At 43.7% G+C, this 24,402-nt stretch overlaps 1 protein-coding gene across 1 annotated transcript in view; it reads right to left on the reverse strand.

Moving 5' to 3' along the window:
• The window catches only part of RASA3 (RAS p21 protein activator 3), a 123,477-nt gene that overhangs the window by 40,117 nt on the left and 58,958 nt on the right, over positions 1–24,402 (reverse strand). The window contains exons 4-5 of the mRNA XM_081907383.1: positions 20,225–20,319; positions 6,783–6,859 (exon numbers count right to left, since the gene is read on the reverse strand). Of these exons, the coding sequence (XP_081763509.1) occupies positions 6,783–6,859; positions 20,225–20,319 (172 nt within the window). The remainder of the gene's footprint in view (positions 1–6,782; positions 6,860–20,224; positions 20,320–24,402) is intronic.

The raw sequence follows: 24,402 nt of genomic DNA on the forward strand, positions 1-24,402 counted from the left end.
CCCCCGAGCTTGTGGGGCTGGCCGATGTCTGCCCGACGCGCGGGGCGCTCTGGATCTCCCGCAGGGCTGCCTGGGCTGGGGATGTGTTCCCGAAGCGCCCTGAAAGCAAAGCGCCCATCGCTTCGGGAAGCAGGCTGCGGATGTCTTCCTGAAGCCTGGAGAGCACCCAGATTTCCCCTTCATTTTTGGAGGGGGAAAAGTGCGTCCTATAGGGCGAAAAATACGGTATATTGGAGAGACTGGGGTTACGCTATTCACTGAGATGGAAACACAGATAATTTGTGCTTGCCATACACCCCCCTCTCTACATCCCATCCCACCCCAGTTAAAAAAAACACTGAGATGGGGAAAATAAAAGAAAGAACTGGAAAAGGGAATGTTTACCGACCAAAATGATTAGTTGACCAAATTAATGGAGTACGCGGAGATGGACAAGTTGACTGGGCAGATAAGAGATCAAACAAAACAAAAAAAATTTAAAGACTGGAACATATTCAAACAATATTTGAAAGACTATTATGGGGAAATTGAAATTTTGACTAGTTTAGAATAACTTCTGTAAGAAAAAAATACTAAAATATAGTGGAAAAACAGGAAAACAAAGTCACAGACGTGTGAAGAGAGGCATTCAAATAAGTAAAACTGAGGACCCAAGTAAGAAGGGGAGGGAAGTCAAAAATAAAAGGAATACGAATGAATCATGCAATTGTTTTTGTTTTCTTTATTATTATTTAGAAATACATGTTTAGCCATAAGAGAACTGAGATGTTATAATGTGATTCTATGAATGTAAATTAAGAGAAACCAATAAAGATGATTGCGGGGGGGGGGTGTTTCAAGGCTGTAATCTTATGTACACTTGGGACCAAACGCTACAGAAGTGAGACCACACACATGTGGTATCAAAGAAAGGAGTTTGCGACCGCTTTGCTCCTCTTCAGACCTTTTTGCTGCCACAGCAGCACTGAGCAAAGCCAAGATTCACCTTAGCGCATGTGTGGGAAGTACCATATTTTTCGCTCTATAAGACACACCAGACCATAAGGCGCACCTAGTTTTTGGAGGAGGAAAACAAGAAAAAAAATATTCTGAATCCCAGAAGCCAGAACAGCAAGAGGGATCTGGCTTCCGGGATAGCCTCTTGCTGTCCTGGCTTATGGGATAGCCGCCGCAGCTTCTCCCGGCTAAGGCCGAAGGCAGCCCTTCTCCCTCCTCAGGGAAAAGCCCCCAAGAGCCACACACACGCTCCATGCAGCTCTTTAAAGGGAGCGCTGAGCAGAACCTCCCGCCTGCATTCGCTCCATAAGACACACACACATTTCCCCTTACTTTTTAGGAGGGGGAAAGTGCATCTTATAGAGCGAAAAATACAGTATCTGGTCCACTGGGTGTTGCTGAACTACAACTTCCCATCACCTTGGCCACCAGATGTTTCAAATGCACTATCATCAGGTCCCTGCTCTGAGGGCAGTCAGCACAAACACACGGTCTCAGGGCACATGTGTCAGGTTCCATTTGAACCAAGCTTCTTGGGACAGATAGGTCTATCAACTGTTTTGGTCATGGTAGGGCAATGGAATGGCTTCACGTCCAGTGTATCTCTAAATATCAGATGCTGGGGACAGACAAAAGGAGAAGGCCATTCACCAGTTTTGCAGATGCATTTGGCAGTGTTCATATATTCCACTTGTTAAGAGTACTAGACTGGAGCTTTGGGTTTCACCACAAGTAGGGAACCAGATGCTGAACTACAACTCCCATCGTCCATGACCAGTGGCCATACTGGCTGGGACTAAACTGGGAATCTCACAACATCTGTAAGGCAACAGGTTCCCCATCCCTGGCCAGTGCCATCCAGGTTCTCCTTATGATGTTTATTTTAATAATTTCTACACCAATTTCCAGGGACGTGGGTGGCGCTGTGGGTTAAACTACAGAGCCTAGGACTTGCTAATCAGAAGGTTGGTGGTTCGAATCCCCGTGACGGGGTGAGCTCCCGTTGCTCGGTCCCTGCTCCTGCCAACCTAGCAGTTCAAAAGCACGTCAAAGTGCAAGTAGATAAATAGGTACCACTGCGGCGGGAAGGTAAACGGTGTTTCTGTGAGCTGCTTTGGTTCACCAGAAGCAGCTTAGTCATGCTGGCCACATGACCCAGAAGCTGTACGCTGGCTCCCTCGGCCAATAAAGCAAGATGAGCGTCGCAACCCAGAGTCGGTCACGACTGGACCTAATGGTCAGGGGTCCCTTTACCTTTACCCCAATTTCCAGTACGTAAAGTGTTTTATACTTGTGAATTATCTTCAGGGAAGCTCTCGGGTTTATGCTTCAAAAAGTATTTAGGAAGAGCCTTTTATTAGGTAGTGCTGGAAATAGAAGGCAGGTCAACCACGTCTGTTTTAGGGCAAACCTTCCATCAACACTAATGCTTTTTCACCTCATAATCACTGTTGGAGTGAGATGTGTGCGGAAATCGGTGGCATCTGTTAGAAGCCAGCACTGCCTCGGGGCTCAAACAATAACAGCTTAACTATTTAGGCCAAAATGCATGTGCTGATTTGGAGACACAGAGAGGGAGAGGGCAGGAGATGACATTACTGTCTGCGAAAGCTGAAATCCTGCCTTTTGTTTTAGCTCACTGCTAAGGCTTATGAAAACTGCTCTCACCTGTCGCAATATCACACTGAGTCCCGGAAGTGCTAACAGCATGTATGCAACAATTCAGATGCTCAGTGATGTGTACTAGGAACGCTGGAAGTTGCCGTGTAGCAAATCAGACTCGCTGGCTCACCTTGCTCAGTATTTTCTACAATGACTGCCAGTCACTCTCTAGGGGTTTCAGAAAGGGGCCTTTATTAGCACTACTTAAAAGCAATGACAAACCTAGACAGCATCTTAAAAAGCAGAGACATCACCTTGCCAACAAAGGTCCGTATAGTTAAAGCTCTGGTTTTCCCAGTAGTGATGTATGGAAGTGAGAGCTGGACCATAAAGAAGGCTGATCGCCGAAGAATTGATGTTTTTGAATTATGGTGCTGGAGGAGACTCTTGAGAGTCCAATGGACTGCAAGAAGAGGAAACCTATCAATTCTTAAGGAAATCAGCCCTGAGTGCTCACTGGAAGGACAGATTGTGAAGCTGAGGCTCCAATACTTTGGCCACCTCATGAGAAGAGAAGATTCCCTGGAAAAGACCCCGATGTTGGGAAAGAAGGGGACGACAGAGGACAAGATGGTTGGACAGTGTTCTCGAAGCTACCAGCATGAGTCTGACCAAACTGCGGGAGGCAGTGGAAGACAGGAGTGCCTGGCATGCTCTGGTCCATGGGGTCACGAAGAGTTGGACACGACTAAACAACTAAACAACAACAACAAAAGAAGCTGGATTGAACCTGCAATCTTCTGCATGCAAAACAGTTGCTCTAACACTGAGCCATGGAACTTCTCCCCCCAGGAACTGTGTGCTAGAACACCAAAAGGTCAGAGACAGCTGTCAATGAAGGTCTGGGAAATGCACTAGAATCATAGAATTGCAGAGTTGGAAGGGACCCCAAGGGTCATCTAGTCCAGTGTTTCCCAACCTTGGGCCTCCAGCTGTTTTTGAACTACAATTCCCATCATCCCTCACCACTGGTCTTGCTAGCTAGGGATGATGGGAGTTGTAGTCCAAAAACAGCTGGAGATCCAAGGTTGGGAAACACTGATCTAGTCCAACGCCCTGCAATGCAGGAAAAATCAAAACTTGTGGGAGCTATTTGAGCATGTCTGCACTGCAGTTCATTTTGATGCCGGCTCATTCAAGTTTGCTTATCTTTGCTTCCCTTTCTTCCCAAATTGACTGGGGCTGCTGGGAGTCCACATCTGGAGAGCCGGAGATTTCCCACCCCAGCTTTGCACTGCTGTGCTGAGGGGTCCTGATCTTATTATATATCCTGTCTTATTGTAGTTGCCTTTTAAAGCTTATCTTCCCTGGGCTCCCATTATCTCTCCTAGACTTTTACACCCACAATATGAAGCAAAAGGGCCATTGAGCTACTTTACAGGCCATTCACTCCAGGAAAGGAATGCTCAAATCAGCTGAAGATCAAATAAAAGAACGGAAAGGCCCTCCACAGGAAAAGGAAGCTGCCCTGGAGTCTCATCTCTTTGTTCCTGACAGCTAGTGAGGAACTGAAAAATGGGCTGTTTGACACAGTCACTGATAAGAGCGCCTTAGTTCAGGATTCAAGGTATCTGTGGTGATCATCTCAGACATTTCCCCCTGCTTCAGATTCACAGATTACCTCATCACCCTGCCTAAGATATACTTCCAGCATAAAAAGGTATAGAAACAAACTGACTCGAAGTCTCACTGTAATGAACAGCAGCAGTACATTAGAACATCTGTGCTCTTGCACCCCTTCCAATTTGGCTCATGCACAAAAAATCCCCAGTGAACGGTACCCAAGATTTCAAGGGTGCATAAATATGGGTCTGAACAGAACCTTCAACTCATTTTTGTCAGATTTCAAATGCTCATCATTAAAACAATGGGAACTAAACATAGCAGCAAGGGGGGAAAGGGGTGTGAGAGAGAGGAAGGATAATTCGTGCCTCCATTCTTTTGTATTAGAGACGAGATTATGTGAATTTAAAGGTGTGAGCTTATGATTATTCAAGTGTGTAAGGTTAGCAACAATGTCATGCATTTTTCCTTGTAGTTGGCCAATCTGCTCACCAGTCTGAATTAGTACCCAGCAAATAAGTCCCAAAAACTTACTACCTCACAAAAATCTTGCCAGCTCATTGGCTGACACATGCTTATGCTATTCTCCACACATTGTGACCTTCAAGAAAAAGGGGGAGTGGTGGAAAACAGCCACTTTTCTACCAGTCATAAAAACTGTGTTGCCTGGTCACTAAAGAGAATGACTCACATTTGCTATAGATGACCAAGTAAAAATATCCTTACAAGCATCAATAGCTGTCAGAAACGCAAGGCAAAACTTTCATAGGCAAACCACTTTCTTGGGAAGCAACAAAGCATATTGCTTGTTTTCAAACTGTGGCAGTACCAATGGTTTTTGCATGCAGAAGGCAACACTCATTTTAAAATGAAATATTATGAATCCACTTTTTAAAACATGCAGTTAATAGATTAGCTCAATTAACACTTTTGAGTTTATATTGTCTGTGATTTAAAAAAATATATATGTCTGTGATCGCAGTTATGGTCAATTTGTCCCGTTTTCAACACTGCAGACAGGCTCTGTATGTCCTCAGTGTTTTTAAAGGTACAGTAAATTAGGTCATGGGAACACTGGCAGTTAATATTCCTTTGCAATAGTGTTGTTTGTGCTAAGTTGCATCACTACTCAGTTTATAGTGAAGTGTGTACATGTTAATATGACAGGTTCAAGGGTATCTTCCATCTATTGCAGGTTGTAAAATCTGCATGGCATCTAGAATTGATGAAGGTAATGTAAGTTGACTTTTAAAAGTTTGTAAACTTTAAATATATCCCTGCAAAATATAATGTATGAAGAAAGTTCATGAGCAGCGGACAGGTTTTTCAAAGATGTCCTTTTAGCTAGCCCAAACTGTGGCGGTCATGCAGTAGATGGTTTCTTGCCAGTCTCACAACAACCACCCCAGCAAGCACACCTCACACACACCACAACAATACCAGATCCTTGGCTGTCCAGTCTTCCAACGCAGACTGATCACGCCCTGTAGCCTCGCTGTTGCTCACTGTTGAAGCAAGCTGAAACAAGCGCTGACGCCACAGAAGTCTAAAGGCATTAGCAAGTTCTCAGAGGTGGCTGAAGCAGCAGCTTGCAGATCCGACAAAGTACCGTATTTTTCGCATCATAGGGCGCACCGGACCGTAGGGCGCACCCAGTTTTTAGGGGGGGAATCAAGAAAAAAAATATTTTCCCCCCCCAGCCCCAAAGAGCAGCGTACAGGCTGCACACAACCTCTCCCTGCCGGAGGGGTTGCGTGCGGCTATGGCATAAGCCAAGGCAGCAAGCAGGATAGATCCCGCTTGCTGTTTTGGCTTCCTCTTTAGTCCCGCGCAACCTCTCCTTGCTGGGAGACGCTGCACAGGGCTAAAGAATCCATAGCCCCGTGCAGCCTCTCCTTGCCAGAGGGGTTGCGCGCACCTATGGAACAAGCCAAGGCAGTGAACGGGATGGATCCCGCTCGTTGTTTTGGCTTCCTCTTTAGCCCCGTGCAGCCTCTTCCTGCCGGGAGAGGCTGCATGGAGCTAAAGAAGCCATAGCCCTGTTCAGCCTCTCCCTGCCGGAGGGGTTGCGCGTGGCTATGGCACAAGCTTGCATTCGCTCCATAGGACGCACACACATTTCCCCTCAATTTTTGGAGGGGAAAAACTGCGTCCAATAGAGCAAAAAATACGGTAGATGAATGGAGATTGCCCTCCCCAGCCGCGCTGCAGTTTAAACGCCACGTGGCCGCCACCCCGGCTAACCTGATTGGTCAGCCGGGGGGCGTGACGCAGTGGCTATGAGTCCTAATGACATGGGCAGCATCCCTCCACCCACAGCCGGGTCACTGGGAGGTCCCGGGTCGCTACCCGCAACACGGTCCCTCCCCTCCGTTTTCTGTGTGTTGCAATGGGCCTACTGTTCACAGAAAGACTAGATGAAAGCCCTATTGAGATCACAGAAGTAGAGTCTTCAGGTCCAATATTCCTATTTATATTTTACATGCAATAAACTCACATAAGTTCACAGTTGTTGTAATTAATATTACAAAATTCTAGATATGGATCAGTACCAGTCTTACCGTGTAGCAAGCTTATGGCAAATGACCCCAGTGTCTGTTATGACTTCACTCAGCCTCAGTTCTAAATGGACCTTGCCCTGGAATATAAAATAGCAAAACATTATGGAAATAGCATATCGTTAATGCAATTCTTAAAACAACCAGGCATTGTTAACTGTTACCAAGTAAGTTTCCTTCATGAGTCTCATGATATACACAGCATATATGCCTTCTGTTGGTGAGCAGAGGATATTGTGACAGCTACACAGACAGGCACTCTGTGTTATTACTATACGGAGCATGCTATATTTGATTTACTGTATTAGTCGTAATTTCACAACTTTGCTGATCTGACGCAGATCCGTGTCTGGAATGAAGCAGAGTCTTGTTTCGATGCATTTGCCCCAGTCCAAATAATTGGCGCGTGAGGCCTGAGCACATGTAAACGCTATGCAGTAGATTGTAACTATAGAACCAGTCACAGTAATGGATTTTCAAAAGACCAATATAATGATGAGTCAGAGAGAAAAGCGACTGGGCTTTTTTAGAAGGAAGAAAAATCAAAGGATGCAGTTTAAAGGATACCATTTATATGTTGAGATCTGTGTTCTAAGATTAACAGAGAACGAGAAGATTTATTCTAGAAAAGGTTCAAGCTTGCTATTGTAGCAGATAATAAAAATATGATTGCACTTGAGAAGACTGTTTCTGGAGACTCTAGAACATCGGTAGGCAAACTAAGGCCTGGGGGGGGGGCGCGATCCGGCCCGCGGACGGTCCGGGAATCAGTGTGTTTTTACATGAGTAGAATATGTCCTTTTATTTAAAATGCATCTCTGGGTTATTTGTGGGGCATCGGAATTTGTTCATCCCCCCCCTCAAAATATAGTCCGGCCCCCCATAAGGTCTGAGGGACAGTGTACCGGCCCCCTGCTGAAAAAGTTTGCTGACCCCTGCTCTAGAACTTAGTCCCCCTACTAACACAAACTAGAAAATATAAAATTAAAAAAGCTGCCATATGTCAAGTTCTCAAGGTCAACAACTACATGCACACACAGATGCGGGCTGAAATGATTCGGGTTCACCCGGAAAAAAATCAGTTAATGATAGAGTTGCCAGAAGCGCCAAACAGACGTTATTGAAAACTCATGATTGTAACTGAAAATGGCAGCCATGTGTCAAGTTTGCCATCCAAATTTACAGAAATGCATTAAATGATTATCATGCTTTCCCATCTCCTCCAACTGCCTATTACAAGGAGGAAGGATGGAGAAATGTATAATGGAGAGACTTAGTTCCCTAATGAGACATTGTATCAAGAGCAGAGGAAATTTGATACATGGCTATTTTTGGTAGCAAACCAAAAACATCCTTACCATAATGTATGGTTTTGAAGCGCTGCGTTTCGTTCAAGCGCAGATGCTGGCATGTTCATGTTGAGCAGAGAGTTTCAAACAAAGCTTTGCGTTTATGCCGTGCATTTCCATCACACAAAGTCTTTCACATACAGCATCTTAGAAATCTATTCCGCAGCCTTGTTGGGTAGGCAATCTTATCGTTACAGATGCACAAATCACTCTGCTTCTGCATGTGTTCACTCATAAGTCTGTTTCAGACTATTTCTGCGCCTACCTGTGCAATTCTTTTTTTTAAAAAAGCCAAAAAAATATTTCTACATTGAAATTTGCATTTTAAGAGTATTTTCTCTCAAACTGCACATTTCTGAACTTATTATTGTTTCTAACTGTATATTTTCTTATAATGCACATTTCTAAACCTATTTTGATATCTATTTTGAGTTAAGAACTGTGTTGGAATATCTGGAATGAGTGAAAGCTGGTGGATAACCAAGTTCCATTCTACATGTTTGTTTGGGAGACACGGATCAAGTCAGTTGACCCTGGAACACACAAGGATTGAATTCCTCAAGCATCACTAATTATTAACTCCATATGGTGGGGAAGAGCTAGTGATTGTGTTTCCCCCCAAGGTCACCTATGGGCAGTGGTTCCCAATTAATTAACTACTGCAGAACCCCTGTTTTTCAAAAGCCAAGCCATGGACCCCCTACTTTTGAAAAAGTTGATATCACTATGGTAGTTTTTTTTATTGATGTGACTGGTACCACAGAGCCCCTGGGTGGGTTGGCAGTCGCCCTGGAGTTCGTGAACCACCAACTGTGAACCACTGACCTAGGGAGTATATGGCTAAGAATCTGAACTATGGTCTTTCAGGCTCACAGCAACTGCTTTTCACGTGCACTGTTACACATAATGTCAGCATACACTCTCACATCCAGTGTTTCTCAAACTTGCGTCCCTAGCTGTTGTTGGACTACAACTCCAATCATTCCTAGCTAGCAGGACCACTGGTCAAGGATGATGGGAGTTGTAGTCCAACAACAGCCAAGGGCCCAAGTTTGAAAAACACTGCTCTAAGCACTGTGCCTTGGGGTGGTGATTCCTTCTTGCAGCTTTCTAAATAGAATCAAGTGTATTTATGCAATAATAATACTCTTGAAGGCAACTGAAGTGCTATGGCATCACAAGAATAAATATAATTATTCTTGAAATACTCAGTTACTTCCAGTTCCAGAACCCAGGTGTGGATTTACAGTACTTTAAAAGCATCCTTGTTGCAATAATGTGTTATGCACTAAATGCTACTCCCGTGTAAACAGCATGCTCCTAACCATGACAATTATGCCCTTAGGGAAAACACAAGGGACCATTAAATAATTTTCTCATGGGTGCTCTAATTCAAACTGCCTCCAGAGTACTAGAGAACAGCAGATTGCTTTGCAAATTTACTTCATAACCAGGTCATCCAAAAGTGTTTACATTTATAAATGAAAAGTGTATTTTTGGATTGATGGGCCCAATCTCAAGCACATGTAGAGCTAGATAAACAGTCATCAGCTAGACCAGAATCATATAAATGTAGATACACTTTAAGATAGTAAAGGGGAAAGAACTAAACAAAATTACATCTACAACACTTAAAGCAAAGTAAAATGTATCAAGTCAAAATTATTCATTACATTAATTGACCACTTTATACAAAATGACTTAACATACAGCACATCAAGGATATGCAAGTCCAGAAAAAATTAATTAAATAATACATAAAATGCTCATCCAGAAACATGTTAATTAGAACAAGTCTTACCAACCCCACTAAAAGACCACTCACTACTTGAGGAGGCAATGTCAATTAGCCAAAGGCCTGGGTAAACAAAATGTGCCTGAAGACAGACAAAGATGGTGCCAGGTGCATCTCCCTAAGGAAAGCCACAGATGAAAAAGCCTGTTCTCATGTGACTAGCCTCCACACCTCCCTCAGGTGGGACACAGAGAGAAGGGCCTCTGATGAAGACCGCAAGGTCTGGGATAGTTCATTTAGTCTATTCTATTCTGACTGGATCAAATGCATACAATGATTTGGATCCACAGAAACAGAAGACAACCATTTTCCCCTTCAGCCCCCCGTTTCTTTAAAGTCTGTTTTGAAGAGTTGGGGAACCTTCCAGAACAGTGTGGGAGGTGACATGAGGTGCTGGAAGACAAAGGGAGAAATCACAAAAAAAAACTTACATCCTCATTCCCGCCACTAGCCAGAGCCCCTGATAAATCAATGACTCTTCAAGCTATGGTAGGCTCGGCATTTATTTATTTTTAAGGGCATTACAATAAGTGAAGAAACCAATAGGTGTTGCCTGGAAACACATGTGATTAGTCTCCCCGGGCAAAACCAGGAACTGACTGTCGTAGCCAGGCAAGCACACACTAGACTAGACGACCCCCTGTTCCAAATAAATGATAGGGGGTGCGTTGTTTAAAGAAAGAATGGAAGAGGAAAGGAAGCACAATGATAATTTTACACATGTACTGCAAACTCTTCCTCATGACTACTGCCTTGTGATACAGTAACCTCAAGAGCTTGGATTAGCTGTAATACAGTGGTGCCTCGCAAGACGAAATTAATCCGTTCCGCGATTCTCTTCGTATAGCGGTTTTTTCGTCTTGCGAAGCAAGGCTATTTAGGCTATTTAGGCTATTAAGCAAGGAACAGCTGATAAGCGGCTTAGCGGCTTAAGAAAAGGGCGAAAAAAGTGAAAAAAACCCGCGGGGGGATGCAAGATTTTTTTCGTCTTGCAAAGCAACCCCGTAGGGGAATTCATTTTGCGAAGCGCCTCCAAAACGGAAAACCCTTTCGTCTAGCGGGTTTTTCGTCTTGCAAGGCGTTCGTCTTGCGGGGCACCACTGTACTGTACTACTGATTTTTACTGACATTATTGCAATGATGCAACTGCTACCACGAATCCATGAAATAAGGCGCTGCATGGTTTTCTTGTTCCTGAAGACACGTGGAAAATATAGGTTACATTGCATAGTGCAATGAATTTCGTTTCTCTCGCCTCCTTTTTTGTAACTTGAATCCACTGGTTCGGGTCCTGCCCTCTGGAGCAGCAGAAAGCAAGTTTGCTCCAGCTTCCATCTAGCAGCCCTTTCGATATTTGAGGATAGCTCTCGTATCGCCTCAGTCTTCTCTTCTCCAGGCTAAACATATGCAACTCTCTCAACAGTTCCTCATAAGGCTTGGTTTCCAGGCCCTTGATCATCTTGGTTGCCCTCCTCCGCACACATTCCAGCTTGTTGATATCTGTCTTACACTGTGGTGCCCAAACCTGGACACAGTATTCCAGGTGGAGACTGGCCAAGGCAGAAGAGAGTGGCACTATTACTTCCTGTTAACTGGGCACTGTACTTCTGCTGATGCAGCTTAGAGGGGCACTAGCGTTCTTCCCTTGCTGCATCACAATGCTGGCTCATGTGGTCTACTAAGACCCCCTAGATCTTTTTTAACATGTGCTGGCAAGTCAGGTGTCTCCCATATGTACACCTGATTATTCCTGCCTAAGTGCAGAACTTTACATTTGTCCTTATTGAAATTCATTTTGTTAAGTTCGGGCCAGTTCTCCAGTCTGTTCATGAATCATGATTCAATCTATCTTCTGAGGTATTAGAGCTACCCCTCCCAGTTTGGTGTTGCCTGCAATTTGATGAGCATCCCCTCAATTCCTTCATCCAAGTCTTTTATAAAGATGTTGAACACTAGTCACTTTCCCAGGTTGATGAGTAAGCATTGGGGAGTACTCTCTAGGTTTGGTCAGTCAAACAGCAACAAATCTACCTAGCAATAACATCATATAGCCCACATTTTACTAGCTTCTCCACAATAATATAATAGGAGACTTTGTTGAGTTCCAGTACAATTCTCCTTTCCCCCACATCTGCCTTGGCATTGCAGCAACTCAAGAGTAGTGGAGAAGCTTTGTCAATCCAGCTCAGTGCTGGCTCAAGGATTTTGGTGATCCTGGAACCTACAGCAAGTCTTTCAACCTGGAGGAAACCAAGAATATTCACATGCCGTTTCTGATCCTAGGTGCTCATTGCAAAGCCACATGAGTGCTGCTGAATAAATGGACACAGAACAGAACTAGGTGGTAAATAGCCTTCGAGTGATGTGTAATTGTGCAGAGGGTGGGGCTCAGAAAGTATGAAAATAGGGTGGTTATTTTCATCTGAAATGTTGGAGGGCTATGTATCCGGTTACTAGACTTGCAAACAGCATCCTTCTCATCCAACAGTTGTTGTGCTGAGCCACAGAAATTATAAGACTCCCCCACCCCTTCCAGTTTAGCCTTTAGCTGACGATTGCTGTGTGGTTAAAGGAGAGTTTCCTTTGGTCCATGGTGCTGCGTTGACATACAAAGATACTGCAGTGACATGGGGCAATCATCTCAGTTGTGGTCTACGACAACTGTTGAAGTTCGTTTGCAAACTGTTGGTTCAAAGAAACTACACATATGTTTCAAGCAGTGAACTGTTGGCACCAGCTAAGGCCTTGGACTCCACTCTTACAAGGGAGGGAACAATTAATGTCTCAGTAGAAGCTTTTGTGAGGCACCTGCCTTCAAATACTTGGTGGGTTGAGATTTCTGCATTCCACAGGGTTGGAGCAGATAATCCTTAGGGTTCTCTTCCAACTACAGTGGTACCTTGGGTTAAGTACTTAATTCGTTCCAGAGGTCAGTTCTTAACCTGAAACTGTTCTTAACCTGAAGCAACACTTTAGCTAATGGGGCCTGCTGCTGCCGTGCCGCCAGAGCACGACTTCTGTTCTCATTCTGAAGCAAAGTTCTTAACCTGAGGTACTATTTCTGGGTTAGCGGAGTCTGTAACCTGAAGCGTATGTAACCCAAGGTACCACTGTATACAATACTATGTGGGGTGCAATATGAAGGAAGAAGAAGAGGAGGAGGAGGAGTAGGAGGAAGAAGAAGTTGCTCTCTCTTGACCCTGAGTAAAAAAATGGCTGCCAAGATGCTTCCTAAGAGAAAACACACAATGAGCCATCAGATTGCTCACTGGAGAGTAGAGATAGGTGAAGGGCCTCCCTTCTCCCAATATCTTTTCATCTGCGTCTTAGCATGCCCAACCCCCATTTCCATGCCCTTCCAGTTAGGAATCTATGCTACTTCCCCTTATGTGAGCTTTTTAATCCCATTCACCTCAGTCAGAACAGTAATAGGTTCCATCTTCACTATATATTTAAAGTGGTATTATACCACTTTAAACTGTCATGGCTCCCTGCAAGATTCTTGGGAACTGTCGTTTGTTAAGGGTGCTGAGAGCTTTTAGGAGACCCCTCTTCCCCTCACAAAGCTATAATTACCTGTTTAAGAGTTTATCCCCTTCTTCCTAGGGAACTCTGGGAATTGTAGCTTGGGAGGGTAACAGGGGTGTCCTGAAAACTCTCAAGACCCTTAATGAACTACCGCTCCCAGAATTCCTTGGGGGGGGGGAACCATGGCTGTTTAAAGTGGTAGGATACTGCTTTATATGTAAAGTGCAGATAGGGCATAGAGACAACTCTGGCAGCACCTTCCATGTTATTCATTCCACCATTAATATCTGCCTGTCTCTTGGCTCAAGCATGGGAGTCTGGGTAAGGAGGAAAACTACTAAAACCACAATGGGGAGCAGGATGTAGCCAACAGGCAACACCAATAGTCCTTTTTTGCTTTATGCAAGTTACAGCCCCACTGTACAGTTTGGGAAGACGAAGGTGTCAGGACCTGACTGCTGGGTGAGAGGAGGAAAGGCAGGGGGCAGAAGGAAATCTGAAAGCAGCAAGACTAAATTCTTTGTTCCACAGACCAGCAGGAAGCCTAGTCCAGATAGGGGTCAGGGAGTTATCAGCTGACTACTCTGGTCAACTGGAGCATGGAGGTTTGCTTAGCTGGTGTTGCAGTCACCTTGCAGTTCCCTCTTTGCCAGACCCTAGTGGGACACACAAGCTAGGAAAATCACCTACCAGGACTTAGGTCATCCCTTCAAGACTTGTTGCAGTGGGTTCAATTCCTGACTGAAGCTAGAAAACAGCCTCCCAACATTACTGCTAATATGAATTGCCCCATAATTGTTTGGGTTGAAGAGGATCAGCACTGAGTAAACAGGAATGCCTTAGCTTATAGCATTAAAGCTGCACCCCAAACTGAAATGCCAGACTCAAAAACTGCATTAGTTTTCAACATCTCAGAAACCTTCTTGCCCACGATACATGCACACTTAACACCCTACTACTAACAAAGCAAGAGACATGAAAACTATTGTTTGTTAGATAAAGTGGTTACACCCTTTTGTTTCCTGGTTGGGTAACGGCCCGGGGGCCCGGAAATAGCTTTTTTCACTTTCACATCATCTGTGGTTACATTATAGTCAACAAGGCCTTTGCAAATGATTAACTCGGTTCAAATAAGCTCTCTGCTAGATACATGTAAATAAGCTGAACAGGCCTTATTACGGCAACTACTGAACAATACCGACACTGTGTATTTTTTAAAAAAACGGTTTACAGTGGTCCTAAACACACCATTCTGCAAAGGATCCAAATAATTTCTCCGTTAAAACAGCCCTCACCGTTTTCAGTTATTTCTTAGCATACAAGCGAGACTACATGAGATACAAATCAGAGATATAGACTATAATCAAAGTAACATAGATGTGCACATTTTAACACCAAAGCATGCAAGCTACAGAACCTTGTTTTGATAGGGTAGTTTCCTAGGAGAGTTGCATATACAACATTAAAGAAAATAAGGCAAAAGGCTTGCTGAATGTTGTCGTTAACTTCTTTGGAGCTGCTTCAGAGCCTTCCCATCCCCTGCCAGACCCTTCTGGGCATGCAGAACTATGGCCAAACCAATGATTTGAATACGTGTCCCAGCCAACCACCCACAAGATTGTTCTGTCCCAGCGAATGGCTCTACTCCTGCTTTCCTTGGGATCAGTCTCTGTGCCAAGGCCTGTAGACAAGAAAGAGCTTGCAGAGGCCTTTAGGAGAGGTGTGGAAGATCATGCCATGAAATCAAAGGCCTGACTCTCATTTTGAATGTCCAGGAATGGTGGCTCAACAGAGGGGTTCTCTACCAACTCTTATGGGGAGCCTCCACATTCCTCTCTGTCCCTGGCAGGGATGACCTAATGCAAAAATTGAGAGGGCCAGCTTTTGAACTGTTTTAAACTTGCAGTTTCATCTACTGCTTTCAGTCGTGGTAAGGCTTTTTTTCGCTCTAGGTCTTTCCTCCTGTTCAACTAAATACAGTGGTACCTCAGGTTACATACGCTTCAGGTTACATACGCTTCAGGTTAAAGACTCCGCTAACCCAGAAATAGTGCTTCAGGTTAAGAACTTTGCTTCAGGATGAGAACAGTGCTTCGGCGGCACAGCAGCAGCAGGAGGCCCCATTAGCTAAAGTGGTGCTTCAGGTTAAGTACGGACCTCTGGAATGAATTAAGTACTTAACCTGAGGTACCACTGTAAGCTTTTTGGTGGTTTGAATCTCTTCACAACAGTAGATTTCATGATACCTCAAAGCGGGAGAGTGAAATTATTTGCCTCACGTCAGACTGGAGAGAGCAATGCTCCCAAAATCAATAAAGTATATAACAAAATTCAGGCCACAAAGAAAAAAAAATGTTCAGAATCTGTTATTTCTCATGGCCAATTAATCAATCTGGACTTTTACCATGTCATGCATCCAACTATTATTCTATTTATAACCATGACTTCATGTGGAACTAATGCCTATCTGGGGATTTTTCAGAATCTGGTTTTATTTGCCAGGGACATCCCACAGCAAGGGAGAGGAGCAAAGGGCATGGGTGCAGCAGTTCATGAATGGTAGAGTTGGAACTGGGATATTTTTTTAAAAATGTTTAATGTGAAATTACAGGGAAACTCATAATTACCTTGTTCCGTCACTTCAAGAAAGCATGTTCCAATTTAAACTTTTGTTTTCTGCCATGAGTGTTGAAACATATTTTAATATGAAACCTAGGGTTCTGAAATCCTGAGTAAAAACATTGCATGCATTAGTCCACTAAATTCCGCCTCTATCAATTTTAGATGTATGTTACATGCTAGCTCTGAAGCCATCCTGATGGGGGTAAAAATTACTGTGGCAAGAATTAGCCCAAGCGATGGCTAATCTCTGTTTGCACCGTTTTCTCATTTCAGTGAATGTCAAGCAGGCCTTGCATTAATTTCAGAATCATATACTTAGCAGGCATTAGTGACACCACAGTGTCTGGTGGTGAACAAAATGGATGGGTGTGTGTGTGAAGAGGAGGCAAATACTCTTGCTCAAGGTTTGTGCATGGTTCCACTTTCAAGCAGCCCATTGGTCCTTTCTGAAGTGGTTGTAAATGCTTCCGGGTAAGGTATATGTCTTTTGTCGAGCGTTTGGTTCCTTTTACCTCTGACCCAAGGCTGCTGGTTTCTGCCTGCCACCCTCCCCTGTATCCTGCTTCTAGGTGCAGGTTACACCAGGCAATGTATTCTAAGAAGCAATTCCAAGGGACAAACTCTCTGTTCCACTTCAGTCACATGTGACAAAGAAGAGGATAATTTACAGCAGAAAAGGGATAAGAGAAAGGGTTATCTAACTCTTACCCAGACACCCTGGAAATCTTCTCCAGCTTTTTCCTACTACGCAAGAAGTTTGTCTGCCAAACATGGGCCCAGAACCTCATGAGGAAAAAAGCAACTTGTGGGGTATTTCAGGGGAATGTAGCTGGTAGGGGAAGGTTTAAGCACCCTCTTGTCCTTCACCTGCTTCCCGCCCCCCTTTTTAGAGCCTTTGCAATGAAGAAGGAACCAGTGGGACAATATGGTCCTCCCTATGCTTTGATCTTCTGACAAACTGTGCTTGGAACTTGTTAGAAACCCCCCAAGTCTTCTTGCCAGTACTTGGCTCAACTTTGTTTCAGCTGCCTGCAGCTCAGCCCTTAAAGCATCCAGTCAACCCAGAGTCTAAGGTCCTAGTAATGTCGCACTTGGTGCTGGAGGAGACTCTTGAGAGTCCCATGGACTGCAAGAAGATCAAACCTATCCATTCTTAAGGAAATCAGCCGTGAGTGCTCACTGGAAGGACAGATCCTGAAGCTGAGGCTCCAATACTTTGGCCATCTCATGAGAAGAGAAGACTCCCTGGAAAAGACCCTGATGTTGGGAAAGATGGAGGGCACAAGGAGAAGGGGACGACACAGGACGAGATGGTTGGACAGTGTTCCCGAAGCTACCAACATGAGTTTGACTAAACTGCGGGAGGCAGTGGAAGACAGGAGTGCCTGGTGTGCTCTGGTCCAAGGGGTCATGAAGAGTCGGACACGACTAAACAACTAAACAACGATGTCGTACAGCGCTGTTGCTTTGGTATAGATACCAAATCGTCACAACTGCATGAATGAGATTTACTTTACAAAGAAAAACTCTTAGGAAAATATAAATTTAGCATTTTATTTTAGTATATATCTTCTCCTGCTTTAAGCATCCCACTCAACAGTACTAGAAAGTTGTACTTTTCTGTTAGGAAAATAGGCCAGCACACTTTACACATAATGGACAAGAACACTGAACAAACTATTCCACTCGAAGTAAACGCTTATCACTGAGCTCCAAATGTAGCTTCAAGAAGTTGGGTTTTTACAAAGCAAAAAATAGAGGAAGTGATAAACAGCACAGAAATAGTACTGCGTTTATAATTAGGATTTGGAGCCTAACTAGAATTTTAAACACAAAACATTTGAGACAAGACACAAGAGCTTGAGTTATAAATAGCCAGCGGTCTCCTGGAAAGTAACACTGGACAAACAATTCCCACAGCTTCAATATGTTGAGATGGTACAGCAAATATCAACAGTGACATGGGCTGTATAAATATTGGCTCACTCCACATGATAGAGAGAAATCTGCATTTCCCACAGGAAGCAAACATTAGCACAGTCTGGGTCTGTGTGTGTGCCCGTGCATGAGCATGTGTGTGTTTAACTACTGCTCTTAAAATTATCTGAGGCCAATATCCAGTATCATTTCATGTGTACTGAAAAAAGGTAAAGGTAAAGGACCCCCAGATGGTTAAGTCCAGTCAAAGGCAACTATGGGGTACGGCGCTCATCTCGCTTTCAGGCCAAGCGAGCAGGCGTTTGTCCACAGACAGCTTTCTGGGTCATGTGGCCAGCATGACTAAACTGCTTCTGGTGCAATGGAACGCTGTGATGGAAACCAGAGCACACGGAAACGCCCGTTTACCTTCCCGCCACAGTGGTACCTATTTATCTCCTTGCCCTGGCGTGCTTTCAAACTGCTAGGTTGGCAGAAGCTGGGACAGAGCACTCCATTGCGGGGATTTGAACCACCAACCTTTTGATTGGAAAGCCCAAGAGGCTCAGTGGTTTAGACCACTAATTACCCCCTCACACACTTTTCACAGCCTTTTTGAACAAGTAACCTACATAGCTGATTAGTAGTTACTCATTTACATAATGCCACCAATAAACACGGCACTTTAAGAGTAACATAAGGGGGAAGAGGGGAGTTCCCTAGAACTTCCCCTCAAAATTTCAGCTTCTAGAGAGGTTCTTGCAATTTTGAGCAGGGACCACTGTGTTGCTCTGGTTGTACTCCAACCTAAAACGACACTTCCAGAAGATGGCATTGGGCAATGCCTGCTCAGTCTCTTGACCTTTTGGCTGTAGAGTGCCACTGTGGTTTAATTCTGTCCCCAACAATGTTTAACATCTATAATATGGAACTGACGGACCAGTCATTACAGGCTTTGGAGTGAGAGGTCATCAGTGTACCAGTTATATCCGGCTCTATTTCTCTGTACAGAGTCGGACAAGGCTGTGCAGGTCTTGAACCAATGCTTGGTTTGGTGAGAGTGAATCCTGATAAGACAAAGACCCTGCGGAAAGGTAGTTCCCAGATCTGGGACTTGAGGAGGCTGCTGTCTGTCCTGGATGGGGTTGAGCTCCCTCTGAAGCCACAGGTCTGGTAGTCTGGACGTGCTCCTAGAGCAGGAGTGGGGACTCTTTGGCCCTCCAAAGGGCTGAGCTATAACTTCCATCACCCCTGATGATAGACCATACTTGCTGGGGTCTATGAGACATGTAACATCTGGAGGGCCAAAGGTTCCCCATATGTATCTTCAATCTTTTCAGACCCAGCTCCCACTTTTAACCATTTGGGGACCCATTCCTTAGTCTTTTACCATATATTTGCAAGGTGGTCGTGCTCCTATTGTGACCCACCTTGGATCAAGCCATGACCCAGCTATGGGTCCCAACCCATCAGTTGAAGACTTGTGTGTTAAGAGGCTTCTCCTGTATAGACCTGCCTGGTGAGTCAGGTCTACCAGGGGATCTCTCTTGGCAGTAGACTCTTACGGCAGTAGCTGAGGTCTGCTATATGCAAGGGAGAGCCTTCTTAATTATGGTGCCCCAGTTTTAGAATCCCTTCTTCCCCTTCGTGATATGGCTTCTAACTGTTCTTTTTAGATGAAGACCCTGGTTATTTGCCCAGTCTTCTTCTGGTGGAATACCAGTATTGGTCTTTTTAAAGTTGGCAGCTCATCATGTACCTGCCTTGTTTATAGTAACTGTCTTGTGAATCTGAAACTGTTTTCCTTGCAACCTGCTCTGAAATTGCCGTGCAATGAAAAGCAAGTAAGAAATGCTTTAAATAAGGAAATTATTCTACATAATAATGAAGATTAGTTGCAGGCTGCAGCAGCTATTTAACAAAAGCAAGCACACAATGTTATCAGAGGCACTGTACGATTTCCTCTTTCCACGCAGAAGGAAATATGGTTGTTTGTGCAGATACCACTACCAGATTAATATATGCTTCTTACAACATTTTATAAAATTAACTTCTTGGAGCTAGTCTGCACAGAACTGCTATTATGCAGAGAGTACTTGAGACACCATACAAATAACCCCTACCTGCTGTTCTCAACTAAAAAAATAAAGGGATCCAACAGCTATTCCATTTGAATTGTTAAGCTCACAATCACTGGGCAGCTTATGATATAGCAATGAAAGAAATAATCTTACCTGTACTTCTGAATCAGCATCAACATGTTGCAGCTGAAACCAGGTGTCTCTGTTATGGTACTTTTGCAAATCTTCTTTCAATATTGCTACTTTTCCTGAAAACACATCAAATTATAAAATATCATGCTGAGTACATATAGGCACCTCAATATACATTTCAGGGGAAATGTTCAGTTCAGAAAAACAACTGCACCAGTCTTCTATGGACAGGACATACTGTATTTTTCCATGTATAAGATGCCCCCATGTAAAAGCTATTTTTTTTAGCACAAAATCAAGAAATAAATATTTTAAACAGAAAACAGAACAAATTTGATATTTTATTAAATATTCAAAACACCGGTATATTTAGTACTGTATATTTAAACATCAAACAGAACAGCTTTACCAATATATTTAGTATCGTAATTACAGTAGGTAATTTTTTTTGGGGGGGGGGGCTAGTCAGCATCGGGACGCAGGTGGCGCTGTGGTCTAAACCACAGAGCCGAGGGCTTGCCGATTGGAAGATCGGCGGTTCGAATCCCCGCAACGGGGTGAGCTCCCGTTGTTTAGTCCCAGCTCCTGCCAACCTAGCAGTTCGAAAGCATGTCAAAGTGCAAGTAGATAAATAGGTACCACTCCGGTGGGAAGGTAAACGGTGTTTCCGTGAGCTGCTCTGGTTTGCCAGAAGCGGCTTAGTCATGCTGGCCACATGACCCGGAAGCTGTACGCCGACTCCCTCGGCCTATAGAGCGAGATGAGAGCGCAACCCGAGAGTCGTCCGCGAGTGGACCTAATGGTCAGGGGTACCTTTTTTTTTTTTAGTCAGCATTAGGATAAGAAGTGGAGCAGCACTGGCGCTGGTACGGAGCAGGGCAGCAAGAGCGTGCCGGTAACAGGTTGGTGCCGCAATGCAAGAATCATAGCTAAAGAACCCTTTAAGAGGGAATTTGTATGCTGCAGAAGTCAAACTGCTTCTTTCTACTCCACTCTCAAACATCCAAGGGAACGAACTGCACTCTGCCCCTTGGGCTCAAACGGTCTGCCCGCTGCCTCCCCCCAGCTGTACGGAGGCTGAGTGGGAGGAGGCAGGCAGACACTGGAGGCCCCGTGGTGAACCCTGCCGCTGTGAGGAGCTGTGACTGCCAGAGCTGCCTGATTGAGTGAATGGGGGGTCTGGGTAGCCAGGGGGCAGCTGGGGGAAGGGACAGTGTCCGGAGTAGGGTCAGCTGGGGGGAGGAGTACCAGACCAGGGTTTGTTCTGAGGCCAATAGTGAGGGGAGGCTGGGGGAAAATAATATGGATGGCGGCATGTATTTAATTATATATTTAATTGCAACATTCCATGTATAAGACGACCCCCAATTTTAAACTTTGGGGGGAAATATCGCCTTATACGCAGGAAAATACGGTAACCTAAACACAGATTGTTTCTTACAGGTCTCTCTACACAGTAAACATTTCGTTATTTGGCAAGTTTTTCCCTGCTTTTAAAACTTACTTAGACACTCTTATTTGTAAGAGTGTAATGTGTAATCTCATTGTATACAAGTTGTACAAATGACAATAAAGTATTTCAATCTGAAGCATTTTTTGTTGCTGACTTGACTTCCATCTAATGGTACTAGCCTGACTGACAGAATTAATCAACCATGCTGTTACAATTCATTACAAATTTGTTCAAGATTCTAATATATAATATAAGCAAAGTTTAAAGGGAAGTTTTTAAAAAAGTTAATTGACAGGGCTTCCTAGCCCAAATGTCAGAATAGGGAACTAAGTTGAAGAAAATTTTATTTTTGGCGGGGAAAGGCATAAACTTGCTATTGACACCACCTATTCCCAGGTCATGATTGTTTGGTGTTAATTTCAGGTTTAGCACTCTGCAAAGTTATGCATTCAGATATGCTGTGCTTAATTTTCTTTTCCTTTATCATTCGTTTCCGTAAATGAATCTACATTTTACTACTGTCGGGAAGGGAAATGGTAAAAGAAAAAACAGAACCAGCTTAGCATGATAAAACAAAAACTTAACTACAGTATGTCTGAAGAATTCCATGTATAAAACGAAAGCAGGCGCTTCCACGATTTTGAAAATTTATTAGTCCAATTGAAGGTTCTGCCTCACTCAAGCTTAGGATTTTTCTTACGTGGAACCAAGGCATCTATAAACGCAGCAATGAGCTTTTCAGTTCCTATAGGTTTCCTACGAAAGCACAGGACCCAAGTCAACAGACAAATCTTATCAAGTGACAGGCCATGCTATCTATATTGGCAAGTACTGCATTCATGTGATAAGAAACCTGCCTGCAATAGCTGATCTGAGATAACCTTTTCACCATAAAACCAAGTGGAACGGATGTCACTTGAAAGAATACCCTTCTTTCTTCCTGACTTCTACTTTCCTTGCGTGTTCCGTCTTGTTTTTAAATCACAGATTTCAGAGGGTCTTGAAACCAAAGATCGTGTTTAGACAGGGTTTATTTAATTTTTGCTGTGCCAGGTCCCCCCCCACACACTTTAAGTTTAAATTTGTTTTTGCCAAAAAGAACATGGCTTTTTCTTTTTAGCAGATGGGGCAATGTTCTATCCAATCTGAGGGGTCCATATTAAAAAGGGTGGAGGGGAGACTGCATAATATGGTTATATGGCAGTGAAATAATAATAGTAATAGTAGTAGTAATAATAATAATAATAATAACAACAACAACAACAACAACAACAACAACAACAACAACAACAACAACAATAATAATAATAATAATAATAATAATAATAATAATAATAGAATTTATATACCACCCTATACCTGGGGGTCTCAGGGCAGTTCACAGAATGAAATCAAGATATAAAACCACAAAATACATAATAAAAATAAAAAGAACAAGTCAATAGCTCCCCCCCCCAAAAAAAAACACATTTTAAAAAGGCAAAGGATGTAAATCAGATCAACCAAAGGCCTGGTTAAAAAGGAACATTTTTGCCTGATGCCTAAAGATGTATAATGAAGGCACCAGGCAAACTTCCCTGGGGAGAGCATTCCACAGACGGGGAGCCACTGCAGAGAAGGCCCGTTGAGGAGGAGGCACACAAAGGAGGACCTCAGAAGATGATCTCAGGGTCCAGGTAGGTTCATATGGAAAGAGGCGGTCCTTGAGGTATTGCAGCCCTGAGCCGTTTAGGATGGTAGTTAGACATACCCAGTGATAATACCTTCAGAAACTGCATTTCTGCTAGGTATCTTTTTGGATGCACAAAGCTGTCAGGATTTCGTAGAATTTCACAAGGGAATCACATGGCTATTTTCTCATAGATCAGCCACTGCATCAGCTCCTTTGAGATGCTCATAGGACATAATGCGCTATCACAGAGTCTGCAAGTTACAATGACTGGGCTCTAGGGTTGACCCAAGCAAACCAGCCCGTGGATTTCCGGCAATACTGGGTGTTATGTACTGAAGTTCTCACCCTGGGCCAGCAGGGGGATACTGTAGATAGTTCAGGTCCACATATGCAAATAAGGGATTGAAAGTGACGTTCAGTGATTGGATAGTTACAGAAAATGGTTACTGTTGCATTCTAGTGGAGCTCTATATAAGCAGGCTGGCTGAACCCTTCAGTTCAGTTCTGTCCTGGCCTGTGAATAAACAAGAGCTATTTGAAGAATCGCTGTGTCGTCTGATACGTTCACCCACAACTTAACACTGTCTTCCAGCACTTTAGAATGCAGTTGCTACAAGCAGTATCCTATTGAACCCAGGCTCTATCGTAAGCCAGTCTAAAAGTTATGGTGAAGAGAAAAGTCTCAAGTTTGGACTTAGGAGTTTCCAACATGAATAAAAGCTTTAAATTCTAATTTGTCTCTCTGCTTTGTAAATTAGGCCAGAAATAATTGCATATCTGTCACATGAAGGACACCCAGTATAAGGATTCCTTTATTCCTTCAGAGAAGTGCTAAACAATCAGATGATGTAGCATGTTTCCTGTTTTCAACTGAAGGTCACAGATGCCAAACTGTTTATTGCAGCCCTGCTGAGAATTCTGTTATTTGGCTAATCTCTAGGTTTGGCCTGAGGGTCTTCTGAAATCCCTTCCTGACACATCTAAGTTTTATTTTCTAAGATTTTATCTTGAGCAGTTTACCAGATTAATAAGGGGACATTCAAAATACATTCACATGTAACTTTCCGATGCATA

The sequence above is a fragment of the Podarcis melisellensis genome (assembly GCF_964234715.1).
Source record: "Podarcis melisellensis genome assembly, chromosome: 4".
NCBI classification, from domain to species: Eukaryota; Metazoa; Chordata; class Lepidosauria; order Squamata; family Lacertidae; genus Podarcis; species Podarcis melisellensis.